At 43.7% G+C, this 13,820-nt stretch overlaps 1 protein-coding gene across 3 annotated transcripts; it reads left to right on the top strand.

Moving 5' to 3' along the window:
* Positions 1–1,392: 1,392 nt before the first annotated feature.
* Positions 1,393–12,156, top strand: LOC136487750 (putative F-box/FBD/LRR-repeat protein At2g05300). Of its 3 annotated transcripts, none has more exons than XM_066484855.1 (5): positions 1,393–1,662; positions 1,738–2,710; positions 2,948–3,100; positions 3,217–3,412; positions 11,634–12,156. In XM_066484855.1, exons 2-4 carry the CDS (start codon positions 1,766–1,768, stop codon positions 3,403–3,405), a joined length of 1,287 nt encoding a protein of 428 aa, XP_066340952.1. In that variant the 5' UTR covers positions 1,393–1,662; positions 1,738–1,765; the 3' UTR covers positions 3,406–3,412; positions 11,634–12,156. The 3 variants fall into 3 exon arrangements, with proteins under 3 accessions (XP_066340952.1, XP_066340950.1, XP_066340951.1); XM_066484853.1 differs by having other exon boundaries at positions 1,732–2,710; positions 11,634–12,155; XM_066484854.1 differs by having other exon boundaries at positions 1,732–2,710; positions 11,679–12,155.
* Positions 12,157–13,820: the final 1,664 nt, after the last annotated feature.

Below are 13,820 nucleotides of genomic sequence, written 5' to 3' on the forward strand. Positions count from 1 at the left end.
AAGTAGATCGAGATGTCGCAGATGTTGCAATGGGCTATACACGTATGTTTCAAGTGTATGTTCTAAATGTTTCATCTGTTTTAGACGTATGTTGCAAAACTTGATCGAGATGTTGCATATATATGCAAGTGTTTCGGATGTTTTAAAACCTATGTTACAAGTGTTTTATCTTGATGTTTGTATATGTTTGCAATGGCTACACATGTGTTTTCAAGTTTTTTATAGTGTTTTACGAGTGTTTCGGATGTATGTTGTAAGTGTTTTAGCTTATTTCAGACGTATGTTGTAAGTGTTTCATTAAATATTGCACGAAGCGGAGTTGCGCAAGCGGCCCTGCGCGTGGTCTGGCCCGAGCATGTGAAACAGAGTGCAGCGCGGGCTTCTCAAAGCGGGCGTCCGTTCGGACGTTCGGGCGCTGCCGATTTATTGTTAGCTGACGTGGCAAAGGCAATCCAGCGTTTACTCCGACGAACACTTTCTGGTCCAACTCCCAATTCCTAAATGGAAAAAGTCTACTTAATCCCCACCTTTCATACTTGGTCTACTTCACCCCCAACTATGAAACCGTCTGTTTTACCCCCTCAACTTTCCAAAATCGTCTACTTTACACCCCCGGACGTTTTTTGACAGCGGTTCCGCTATAGTAGCAGCGGCTGTGCTACAGTAACGGTGGATTTGCTACAGTAATGATGGATTTGCTACAGTGATGATGTGTTTGACTTTTTTACTTTCGGTGAATCTTTGAAAAATCATAGTAAATCATAGAAAAATAATAAAATAAGAAATCTAATTTTGTTGGACTCCACATGAGTAGATCTACATAGTGAATATATAATACGGTATGCTTTAGTACAAAATTTTTACTGTAGCCTTAGATTAATTAGAAAATCTAATTTTGTTTGTAATTAATTGGAATAATTCATAGCTGTAGCTTCTATGGTCCAATTGTGATGAAATTTTTATGGTACGCTAATTATTGTATGTTTGAATTATAGTAAAAATTTCGTACTCATTGGACTATGTATAACTTAGTTATAGATAAATTCTAATTAATTACAGATAAAATTAGATTTTTTAATTAATCTAAAGCTACAAAAAAAATTTGTACTAAAGCATACCGTATTATATATTCACTATGTAGATCTACTCATATGGAGTCCAATAAAATTAGAATTTTCATTTTATAATTTTTCTATGATTTACTATGATTTTTCAAAAATTCACCGAAAATAAATTAAAAAAAAGAAAATTCAAACCATCGGCACTGTAGCAAACCGCTGTCAAAAAACCGCCGGGGGTAAAATAGACGATTTTGAAAAGTTCAGGGATAAAACAGACGATTTCGTACTTGGGGTGAAATAGGTAGGGGGTTAAGTCACTTTTTCCATTCCCAAATTCCGCATCCCCTGCGCTCCTGCCTGCCATTCGCCGCCCCCTCTTCGACCTAGAAGTCGCCGCCGTCCCATTTCTCCCGTCAAACCCCGCGGCGGCCCCTTCCACCGCTAGCTCCACCGCGACGGATCCCCTTCCCCTTTTCAGCGGAGCTGCTCGTCGGCCGAGGAGACGCCGTCGCCCTTACTTATTCGCTCTTCTGCCGTCCCCTTCTCCGCCGTCCACTCCCCCCGCCGGCTGCCGACTGGGCCTTCCAACGAGAGAACTGAGGTGAGCTTGTCACGTCTCCTCCATTCGCATGGTTCTCCTCTGGCGTCTCAACGCCTTCTCCTGTCGCAGTCGCAGCACCGGCGCCCGGCACCTGTTCGACGCAATGCCTCCGAGGCGCATGGGAGCTGCTGCACCGAGGGGCGAGGACCGCATCGGCGCCCTCCCGGACGACCTCCTCCTCCACGTGCTCTCCTTCCTGCCGGCCCATGATGCCGTGCGCACGTGCGTGCTCTCCCGCCGCTGGCGCCCGGTCTGGAAGTCCTTGCGCGTCCTGCGCTTGACCAAGCCCCAGAGCTGGGGAAGCGCGACCAAGTTCAATAGGTTTGCCAACAGCGTGCTGTTCTTCCGCAGCCGGGCACCTCTGGAAGAGCTCACGTTTGAGACCTACATGTACGATGCTATAAACCCTCTCTTAGATAAAGACCAAAAGAATGAACGGGTTAAATACGCCCAGAGGTGGATCATGTACGCCTTAACGCACAATGTGCAGGTGCTCAGAGTCCTTGTGAACTCAAGGCTCAGCAGACCTCAGCTGCGGCCCGTACCCCTGCTGCGACTCAGTGAGCCCCTCATCTCCCAGCACTTGATGACCTTGGAGCTTAAATCTGTAGTGTTGACTAATAGCTCTATGGATTTCTGGAGCTGCCCTGCCTTAAAGAATCTTAAAATAAGGGATTCCAAAATTTGGGTCCACAAGATATCTTCCCAATCACTAAGTCGTCTAAGTGTCAAGAATTGTGAGTTTTCTGGTGATATATGCACTCAGATTTTGGCCCCAAATCTATCATCACTTCTACTGGACGTGCGTTCTGGCAGGCTTCCTTACTTTCCAAGTGCAGTGCTGCTAGTGAAAGCATATATCAGACTTGATCAGTACTGTAGGGATCGCTGTTGGCACAGCAACTTTGAACATTGTGCTCATGATACATGTGTTGATTGCTATGGTAATAATGACAGGAGTGCCAAGTGTGTGCTTCTTAGAGGCTTGTCCAATGCTAAAAATTTGGAGCTGGCAGTTCATTCAGTCTACATTCAGAATCGTGCAGCGGTATGTTTGAATATACTTGTACCTTACTCCTAGCTGTTAAGGGTCATTGGCACTTGTATGCAGCATGTTTGTCTTCCATCACATTTTCATAAACCTAAAACTGAGACACATTCAAGTGATGTACTTTATCATATGGCTAGTTTATATGTGTTTGGGCATAGTATTTCAATTTTATGTACTATCTCGATCTCCTAAGTTGAATTCACCTATCTAAACTTTTTTTCTTACACTACCCAGGCCATTTTCAAGCGAGATATGAAATTGTGCCCCATATTTAGCAACTTAAAGACTTTGGTGCTCAATGGGTGGTCTGTGGCCTGTGAACTCGATGCACTAATTTGTTTCCTCCAGCATGCGCTGATCCTAGAGAAGATCACTCTTCAACTTAATGTATAAGCTCACTCTTCAATTTTTTGTGACACATATGCATCTAATTTTGGCTGATATCTTTCTGAAGCAGTGTTGCATGACTGCTTGGTCTAAAATACTACTTTGATCTGCTACAGGGGCTTAACTATAATGTGGAAATGAGAGAAAGTTGTAGTTCAATTGAAAAAATTGCTCTGCCTGAGCACCTTAAATTAGTCGAAGTCAGATGCCAAAAGATTGCTGAAAATGTTCACAAATTTGTGGATATCTTGAATGCCTATGGCATAACTTCTGATATAATCAATATCGTGGAGATGGATGGCTGATCCAAATGTAAGTTAGATATTGAAATTCAGAATGCTTATGTATTACTAATTACTATATCTCCTACTTATCTTACAGAAAGCAGTGAAATGATTGTGTAAGTTGAAAATGAGAACGTTGAACTCCCTGCAAATGTTCGTGTTGTTTTGATGCTCAAACCAAAAATTTCTACTCTAAACATTTCTCTAAGCTTAAAAATGCATCATAGACTAGACAGTGAAGTGGTAAATGTTCAATCTCACTCTCATGTTGCCTAGCTATGTCGTTTTTAGTTACTGTCTGCTGCGCTCAATCTTTTATATTTGCTCTTCTGGTTCCCATTAACTGCCTGGCTATTGCAATAAGTGGTGTCCTTATTTTAGTGTCCAGTTTAGCATGCACTCTTCTCCCTGCTTGCTGTAACGCTGATTGCATATATTGCCCACTTCTTCTGCTTCTTATCAGTTCCTTCTAGAATTGTGGACTTCTGGGTTCGATTTGTTTTGTGCCATGCTGCTTTTACTCACTAGATGCTTTACACTCTCCATGGTGTTTGTTCTGATTAACTATTTTAGTACTGCTTTGAGGTACTATTGTTTTGTTCATCTGATGGCGTTGATATTTGCCACTAAAAAAATCTTCACCATTCACTAATGCTAGAGATCAGCATATCTTCAGTAGATGCATGGTTTCTGTAAACAGGTTTCCATTAAACAGTAAGTTTGAGACACTTTTGTTTTGGTAGATGTGAATCAGGGGAAATGTACAAATGGTGTGATACCCACACAGGGCTGCTTATGAAACATAAAATTTGTTCATGTTCTAGTTAATTAAAGGAAAGTTGCATGTTGGCCTAGGTGAAAGTGCCATATAGGAATGGTATCTAAATCAAGAGGCCTTCCAGTTAAGCCTAATTTGAGGGCCCTCCAATTAAGAAAAGGACAAATCGGAACAAAAAAAAAAAATCCTCCAATGGAATAAATGAGAGGTGATGAGGGAAGTAAGAATGGAATCAAGTAAGAATTGTGAAGGGACCATGACGCCTAAGAGGAAGGGGGGGGGGGGATGAATTAGGCAACTTAAAAATTCTAACTCTAAAACTATGGCCTCTTTTTCTAACTCTAGCAAAACTTATGTAATAGATGAACTATCTAAATGTGCAACTACGGTTTTGCTAGTGAGTTGCTATCTCTACCGCAAACGTAGTAAAGTAAACAATGTAAATGCGGAAGCTAAAGAGCAAGGTAGGGATGTGCAAACTCCCATCGACGACTCCGGTATTTCTACCGAGGTATCGAGAAGCGCGTAAGCTTCCCCCTAGTCCTCGTTGGAGCCCCTCGTAAGGAATCCCTCGCAAGGGCCAAGCTCTCGGTCGGGTAACTCCGTGGATAGCCTCGGGCCTTCCCCACGCGCAAGTGGGTCTCCGACGTGTCTTCCGGCAAGCCTCTCCCGGATGCTCCCCGCAGTCTTCACTATCAAGCTTCCGGCCGAAACGCCGTGGGCTTTGTTCTCTCCGGTACACGGTGGTGGCCACACCACAAACGCAGTTGGTGTGATCTCGCAAGACTTCAAGCCCCTTTGATGTACAACACTTGTGCTCGCAAGCACGGGATAGCAGGAGGTATGCAAACCCCACTAAACGCTAGGCCTAAACCTGGAGCAAGCGTATAAGCGGTGGTCTAATCAACCTAAGCACTTCGCAAAGCACCTACGCTAATCACCTAATAAAACACTAAGTACTATGCAAGTGGAGATCACTAAAATGGTGTATCAACGCCCTTGGTATGTTTTCTCAGCTCCACTCTTACCAAATGGCCGATTGGGGGGTCTATTTATAAGCCCTACTGAGAAAGTAGCCGTTCGGGTCGAACTCCCGCAATTCTGCTACTGACCGGACGCGTCCGGTCGTCCCGACCGTTGAGCCGGCAATGTGCTGATCGGACGCTGGCCAGCGTCTGGTCGCCTGCCACCGGACGCGTCCGGTCGCAGATTTACCGCTTTGGAACCTCTCTGTACTTGATCGGACGCTGCTTCTATGCGTCCGGTCGGTTTCGCCGTCCGTGTCCGGTTGCCCCGACTGCAGAGCCGGTCCAGTGTCCGGTCGCCCCGACTGCAGAGCCACCGGTCCAGCGTCCAGTTGTCCCGACTGCCGAGCCACCAATCCAGTGTCCGGTCGTCCCGACTGCCGAGCCACCAGCGTTCGGTCCAGCGTTCGGTCGCCTCTGCGAGCTCGTTTCTTCGTGATCTTGCGTACGACTTGGTTCCAATCTTCATGCTTGGACTTTGCTTGATCGCTTGGGTCTTTTCTTGTGCTCCTAAGGTCTTGCTTGAGGTGTTGATCATCGGATCATCATGTCGCTTTCGTCCAAATTACGTCTTGCACCCTATTGAACTACAAAACAAACACTTGCAAATTCATTAGTCCAATTTGGTTGTGTTAGTCATCAACCACCAAAATCCAAAGTAAATGGGCCAAGGGTCCATTTTCCTTACAATCTCCCCATTTTTGGTGATTGATGCCAACACGATCAAAGCAAGCAAATAATAAGAATTTGGAAGTTAAAAACTACCTTTTTGCTAGGATGCAATGCAAAGGGCAAGTTTATTTGATACTTAAAGATACCAATTGAAATCAATTGTAAGATACCAATTAAAACAAAATGAAAGGTTATCTTGCCCTTGCAAAAATCCCCTTGTGGCATTATGGATTCCTACAAATTTTACCATTACTTAGACTAATCCATAATTCACTTTTCTCCCTTTCTCGGACCATTACCACTTGTAGACATCAACTTGATGCTTGCCTTTGGTTCTTCAAATTCTCCTCCTTTGGTATTAAACACTGAAAAGAAAGACATTAGTAGCACAAGGGAGGGTCAAATTTCGTGATCCTTTGTGTATAGAGTGAAATGGATCATAAAATTTGACTCTCACATTATATAGACTAAGCTCCCCCTAACTGTATGCATATATATGGTAGAAAGCAAAGCATATGTATAATTAGCAATTTATTTCATAAGAGAGTTTAATCTATATAATGCATAGAGAGCATATAAATATGAAATGAAATCAATATGATTATGCTAATTGAAGAATGATGCTTAACTTCGGGGACTCCAATTTCCTTACAATGAGACTACTACACATGTGATAGGTTTGAAAAATTGATACCATTTGAAAAAGTGTTAGTCTCAAAGCATTCAAGTTGTAGAATTACTCCTAAATATGTGCACACAAATGTAGAATACTTTGTAGAAATCATGCACATTGATTTTAGAATAAAAAATACCACTTGAAAGATGACATCTCATGAATGTGAGAATCATTTTCAAAAAGATATCTGGGAGAGATTATCTATAATTTGGACTTTGGCACATATTAGATGAACAATAGTAAGACAAGCTATGTGCCGTGCTTCTAAGCAATTTTAAACCATGTAGGTTTGCTCTAAGGGTTTAAAATGAGACCGAGCAAGCTACCATAAGATATACCTAGTGTATGCATGATAAAAGATATAAACATGCAAATGCAAACCTAGGCATGAAGAGTAACTAGATGCTAAAAGATACCAATTGTAGAAAAATCTAATTGCAAGACGTACTAATTAAAAAGTAATAACATCTAGTTACCTAACATGAGAAGGAGAATTTGGGTCCATAGTATTCACTAACCCACTTGGCAATGATTTTGTCCATCATGATGCACTCCATGAAATGCACCCACAGTTTGTCAAGTCTCTAAATTCCCTGAGGTCCGATGAACTTCTCACTTCCCTTTCGGGATCTAAACCTTCTTGGTGCTCTTCATGTTTGAAATGATTTCTTTTGGCACCCAAAAGCGTTTGACCCTATTGTTGGCTTGCTTGTTTACCTTGATGGTCATCACCTTGTTATTTTTCTTCTTTAAGAGTAAGGTGTGAAGGCCTTCTTGTCCACCTTGTTGGTGTAGGTGTTGGAGAACTTGCTTGTTTGCTTTTTCTCCTTCTTTGCTCCTCCTCCATTCTTCACCTTGCACTCATAGGACTTGTGACCTTCCTTGTGGCACACGTAACAAACCATGGTTTGTTCTTCATTAAGCTTCTTTACTCCTTTAACGGTGTTATCTTGATGAAGTTGGGTTTGCTTCGCTTTGCCTTTTACTTGAGTCAAGTCCTTGGTGAGGTGAGCTACTTCTTGCTTGAGTTGCTCATTCTCCTTTGCAACCTCTTGTGTGCATGTATCTACAACAACTTTCTCAACATAAACTTAGTTGCACAAAGGTGAGTCTAAACATAAATCATTACAAGAAGTAGAAGCATCCTTTTTAGACATGTTAAAGATAGAACTTTTCTTTTTAGATGCCTTGGTGGGGGTTGTGCTAACGGCTTCAAGATTAGCAACTTTATTAGTTAGCTTATCACAATGTTTGCACATGGTTTCTATTTTAGCAAGCAAACTATTATATGCTTCTTGTGAGCTAGCTAACTTTTCTTTTAATTTTTTATTTTTCTTTAAGAGTTGCTCATCATTGATTGTGTATGCATTTGTTGTTGCACTAGTATCGAGTTTCTCAATTTTAGTAGATATTCAACATTGAGATTAGCAAAGTTCTCATATTGTTCAAGCAAGGTTTTGTATGCTTTTTGTGAACTATCTAGCTTTTCTTTTAAACTTTAGAGCTTCTTATGTTGACTAGTGTAAGCTTTAGCATAATTAAGATTTTCTTGCACAAGTTTATGATAAGAAGGCATATCATCATCACTATCACTCTCACTAGAGAAAGCGCTTTTGTTACCTCGTGTCATAAGGCACACACGAGAAGAGCTTGATGATGAGTGCTTGCGGCCTCACCTCTTGTGATGGGGTTCTTCTTCACTTGAAGAATCATCCTATGATCTTATTGATGTGAGAGCTTGGTTCTTGCATGCCTTCTTCTTTATCTTGGGTGTGGGTTTGTATGGACAAACTTCCACAAAGTGCCCCAACTCGCCGCATCCATAGCATCATTTCTTTCTTTGCTTCTTTCTTTGATTTGTGAAAATGAAATCTTAAATTTGGATGGGCACACCCTTGACATTGAGCCTTTGGATCATCTTCTCCATTTTGTTGATCATTTTGATTGATTCTTCATCAAGATCGGAGGTGAAGGAGGAAGATTGATCATCACTTGAATCTTCATCATCATCATCGTCCTCATCTTCTTCTTCATCTTCACTTGAGGAACTTGAGCTTGAGCTTGTCTCAACTTGCTTGCCCTTCATCTTCTTTTTCTCGCTACAAGCGAGAGCTTTGCCTTTGCTTGATGAAGAAGCTTCTTCTTGACCCATCTTCCATGACATTTCAAATGCCACTAACTTGCCAATGGTTATGCCCGGGGTCATATTGCTCAAGTCCTCCATGTTGTGAAGGATGGTGATGATGCTTGCATATTTCTTTTGTAGTAGCACGGAGATGATCTTCCTCACGATGTCCGCATCATCTAGCTTTAATAATCCTATAGAATGGAGCTCATTGATAATTAGATTCAAACGAGAATACATATCACGAACAAGCTTATTATCATTCATAGTAAAGGAATCATAGTTTTGCTTTGCTAGACAATGTTTTTGCTCACGAACATTGCTTGTGCCGTCATAGAGCTCTTGGAGTTTTAACTAAATTTCATGTGTCGTATTTAAAGTGAATAATTGGTTAAAAACATCCATACTAAGTGATTCAAACAAGCAATTTTTAGCTCTAGCATTGAAGTGCATTTCTTTTTCATCACTCTTTGTGGGTTTTACGGGATTCTTGATGGGTTTTATCCCGTCACGAGTGACTCTCCATACACCCAAATTAACCGCCTCAAGGTGGCAAGCCATTCTAGCTTTATAGTATGAGAAGTTGGTGCCGTCAAAGTGCGGAGGCCTAATGGTATCCATCCCAACCACTCTAAATAGCGTCGGCTCAACAGCGGTTTAGCCAAAGGTCCAAATTGAGCCAACCGGCTCTGATACCAATTGAAGGGACCATGACGCCTAAGAGAGGGAGGGTGAATTAGGCAACTTAAAAATTCTAACTCCAAAACTATGGCCTCTTTTTCTAACTTTAGCAAAACCTATATAACAGATGAACTATCTGAATGTGCAACTACGGTTTTGCTAATGAGTTGCTATCTCTACCGCAAAAGTAGTAAAATAAACAATGTAAATGCGGAAGCTAAAGAGCAAGGTAGAGATATGCAAACTCCCGTCGACGACTCCGGTATTTTTACCGAGGTATCGAGAAGCGCAAGCTTCCCCTAGTCCTCGTTGGAGCCCCTCGCAAGGAATCCCTCACAAGGGCCAAGCTCCCGGTCGGGTAACTCCGTGGATAGTTTCGGGCCTTCCCCACGCACAAGTGGGTCTCCGACGTGTCTTTCGGCAAGTCTCTCCCGGATGCTCCCCGTCGTCTTCACTATCAAGCTTCCGGCCGAAACGTCGCGGGTCTTGTTCCCTCCGGTACACGGTGGTGTCCACACCACAAACGCGGTTGGTGTGATCTCGCAAGACTTCAAGCCCCTCCGATGTACAACATTTGTGCTCGCAAGCACGGGATAGCAGGAGGTATGCAAACCTCACTAAACACTAGGCCTAAACCTAGAGCAAGTGCATAAGCGGTGGTCTAATCAACCTAAGCACTTCGCAAAGCACCTACGCTAATCACCTAATAAAACACTAAGCACTATGCAAGTGGAGATCACTAAAATGGTGTATCAACACCCTTGGTATGTTTCGTCAGCTCCACTCTTACCAAATGGCCGGATGTGGGGTCTATTTATAAGCCCCACTGAGAAAGTAGCCGTTCGGGTCGAACTCCCGCAATTCTGCTACTGACCGGACGCTGAATCGTCCTGACCGGACGCGTCCGGTCGTCCCGACCATTGAGCCGACAATGTGCTGATCGGACGCTGGCCAACGTTCGGTCGCCTGCCACCGGACGCATCCGGTCGCAGATTTGCCGCTCTGGAACCTCTCTGTACTCGATCGGACGCTGCTTCCCTGTGTTCGGTCGGTTTCGCCATCCGTGTCCGGTCGCCCCGACTGCAGAGCCGGTCCAGCGTCCGGTCGCTCCGACTGCAGAGCCACCGGTCTAGCGTCCGGTTGTCCCGACTGCCGAGCCACCGGTCCAGCGTCCGGTCGTCCCGACTGCCGAGCCATCAGCGTTCGGTCCAGCGTCCGGTCGTCTCTGCGAGCTCGTTTCTTCGCGATCTTGCGTACGGCTTGGTTACAATCTTCATGCTTGGACTTTGCTTGATCTCTTGGGTCTTTTTTTGTGCTTTTAAGGTCTTGCTTGAGGTGTTGATCATCGGATCATCATGTCGCCTTCGTCCAAGTTACGTCTTGCACCCTATTGAACTACAAAACAAACACTTGCAAATTCATTAGTTCAATTTGATCGTGTTAGTCATCAACCACCAAAATTCAAAGTAAATGGGCCAAGGGTCCATTTTCCTTACAAATTGAAATAGGGATGTGTACGAATCAAACTTCTAAAATCCACATCCGTGGCGCTCCGATGACTACCAACTCTGGTTCTGGGTTGGGGAGGGATCTTTGGCTTCTGGGTCTAGAGGGATTCCTAGGGAGGCACACGGATTGACCGTGGTGGTGGAGTGTGTGTCGAACGCTGGGTGGTGGCTCTTGCGGTGATGGGCTGACGGCACTGCCAAAGTCAGGCCGGAGGTGGTGGCAGCGAGGGCATTGATGATGAGGCTTCACATGCTGTGGTTGCTCGTGGTCGCCAAAACCAATGGGTGGCGGCAGCCATGGGGCCGGGGGCACTAGGACAGGACAGCGAGCGGGGAGGGATGTCGATGCCAGGGAGACAGAGAAATAAGGTGCTGGTGCGGGAGTGGGGAGGATATTTTCTTTCTTTTTTACAGTGGTGGGCTCTCGAGCTATCCTTAGCTGGAGAGTGGTTCTGCTGTAGTCGTTTCCTTTAGGAATTATAGCAAAGTTGTTCCTATCAATGATACAAATTTCACTTTGCGAAAAGACATGTATCCTGCAATCATTATTGGCCCAAAAACTTTATCTAGTGGTATTCTGCGTGATGATTGTCTTTTTTTTTTCTTCAATTTAAATGCAAAAACAAAATTGATTGTGTAATCCTATGGCTAGTCCCTGCTCAGAGTCCACACGTTCGATGCGTCCAATGCAAATTCCTTTCTCAAAGAAATTGAATGTTTCTCTTTATATCATATCAAACCTATCAGTATTTGTTATGCCTTTTCGTGTTTGTACAAGCATCAGTTTGAAGAGGCTAAAGGGTGATCTTGCTGTTGATGGATCAACCAGTTGTTAACCTCCAGGGAATCGATGAGATGTGTCTTCTTTGTTGAACTGAAAAATGGCTGCCACAACAGAAAGGGAATAGACTTCCAACTGTATGACTTCAGTGTGACCTGCGCAGCTTGGACAGTGGCAGTGTGGGGTTTTAATTTCTAGGATAATTGGATAAATATTTTGGGTTCCGTGGAAGGGATTTCCTGATATAAAGCACTCTTTTGAGTGTCTTTTTTTTTTCAGAAAAATGAGGGACCCAGTTTTTAGAACTCAAAAAACATGGGAGGGAGATGAGAGCTGCTTTGAAGATGAGTTTTAAGTAATATTATTTATAGATGCTCTAATATTGTTGCGCCATAGTAACTGAAGCGAAGCATGGGCTAAATTTGTATGACATGTGGATTTTACATTTGATGATTTCACAAAGGCCCATTTTGGCAATAATTGATGTAGATCACAAATCAATTTATCATCTAAAATTTTGTCCGATGTTTATTGGGTTAGGAGGAGGTGATGATTTTTTCTCCCGTTGCATGATACGGTATATATTTTGCAAGCTAATAGCAAAGGCGTGGCTGTAAACATGGGCTAGGTCCAATCCCAAACTATAGTTAATACCTTATATTTATATGCTATTAACATATATCACATTAAAGATGTAAATTATAAAAATATATTTCATAATGTATCTAGATGTTAATTTGATGTTATAACTATTATTCTTCTTTTCTAAAATTTTGATCAAAGTTAACATAGTTTGACTTGTGATAAACTTGCATCCCTTATATTTACATGCTATTACTGAGACATCAAATAAAACTGGCTGGTTAAAAAAAAGCTAGTAATTAGTAAAAAAAATCAATGCTTGTGAAATTTACTGTTAGGCAGAAAAGGAGCTCCACCCGTGGACATGTTGTGAATGGCCTTAGTTTTCATTCATATGAAAACAGTAGCGGACCCAGAGCTTTTTCAAAGCCCGGGCGCCCGGTTTAGTAGGCTAAACAGCTATGTAGGTAATCCTCTTTATACATAGATTGGACGTTAATTAAATTCAGTGGAGTCAAACCCCGACGAGCCTGGAAAGTATATAACCATATCAGAGAATATATAACCACAGCAGATCTCATAAAATTCCCGGGAAAATCAGCGCCCGGTAAGTATACACATGATCCTGCTGAAACCTTCGATCATTGCCGGCAGTCTAGAGGTTGGAGCACCGTTTACTGACAAATAAGGCTTGGCCATCCAAGTCGTTCATCTCCAACCATTGACGACCCGTCTCAGTATCTGCCTCAAATACCTTCAGCTTCGTTGTTGCGTTGCTTCCGTTGTGACCCATGTATGATCAGAAGAACTCCATTTCACCATGATCAGCTTGTCATGTGACGCGACGCAACGAGGTTCTCATTATAAAAATAGGGTTGTGCTCTTCAGGTTTCATTGCTGGTGGCTGTGCTCTCGTCACATTGCTTGATGGCGTGGGCTGCAATGGCTACTTCATCCATCTCCGTTGACGACGATCTCATGAGCAAAAAGTTCCTGGTAGCTAGTATGACCGTAGAGCTTTCCATGGTGTTGATGTCGAAAATCCACACAGAAGTTGTTAGAGCCCCTTTGGGAGTGCTCCCGCGGCTTTGCTCCACGTGAGAATCGATGGAGCACTCCCAAACACCCCTAGCTAGCGTGTGGTGCTTCGTCCATAAATCGCTCCCACCGCTCCACCGTTTTTGCACTGCAGATGGGGAGCGGAAAAACCCGCTCCCCACCGATTCACTTCGCTTCCCTCGTCCCTCTACCCGCGCCCCCTCTGTCCTCGCCCGCCATTGCCTCCGAGCCTACGCTCGCCCTCCACCGCTTGCCTTCGCTAAGATCCAGCCGCCATCATCGAGATCGAGCCCGATCTCGTCCTCCACCGCTGCCGAGATGTCCTCTTCCCCTCATCGTGACCTCGGAGGCCGTGGTCGCTGTCACCTCCGAGCCCATTCCTAGCGTCATCGTCGCCTCCGAGCCCGCCATCGCTAAGATCTAGCTTGTCATCCTCTTTCTCTACCGGATTGGGAGCTGAAGTTGTGAGAGCTCTAACAAATGATGCTGTTTCGAGCTAGTTGCACGAGGGAGTAGGAGCAGCGGGGAGCTAGAGTTGGTGCGCGGGTG

The sequence above is a fragment of the Miscanthus floridulus genome, chromosome 10, assembly GCF_019320115.1.
Source record: "Miscanthus floridulus cultivar M001 chromosome 10, ASM1932011v1, whole genome shotgun sequence".
Lineage (NCBI taxonomy): Eukaryota > Viridiplantae > Streptophyta > Magnoliopsida > Poales > Poaceae > Miscanthus > Miscanthus floridulus.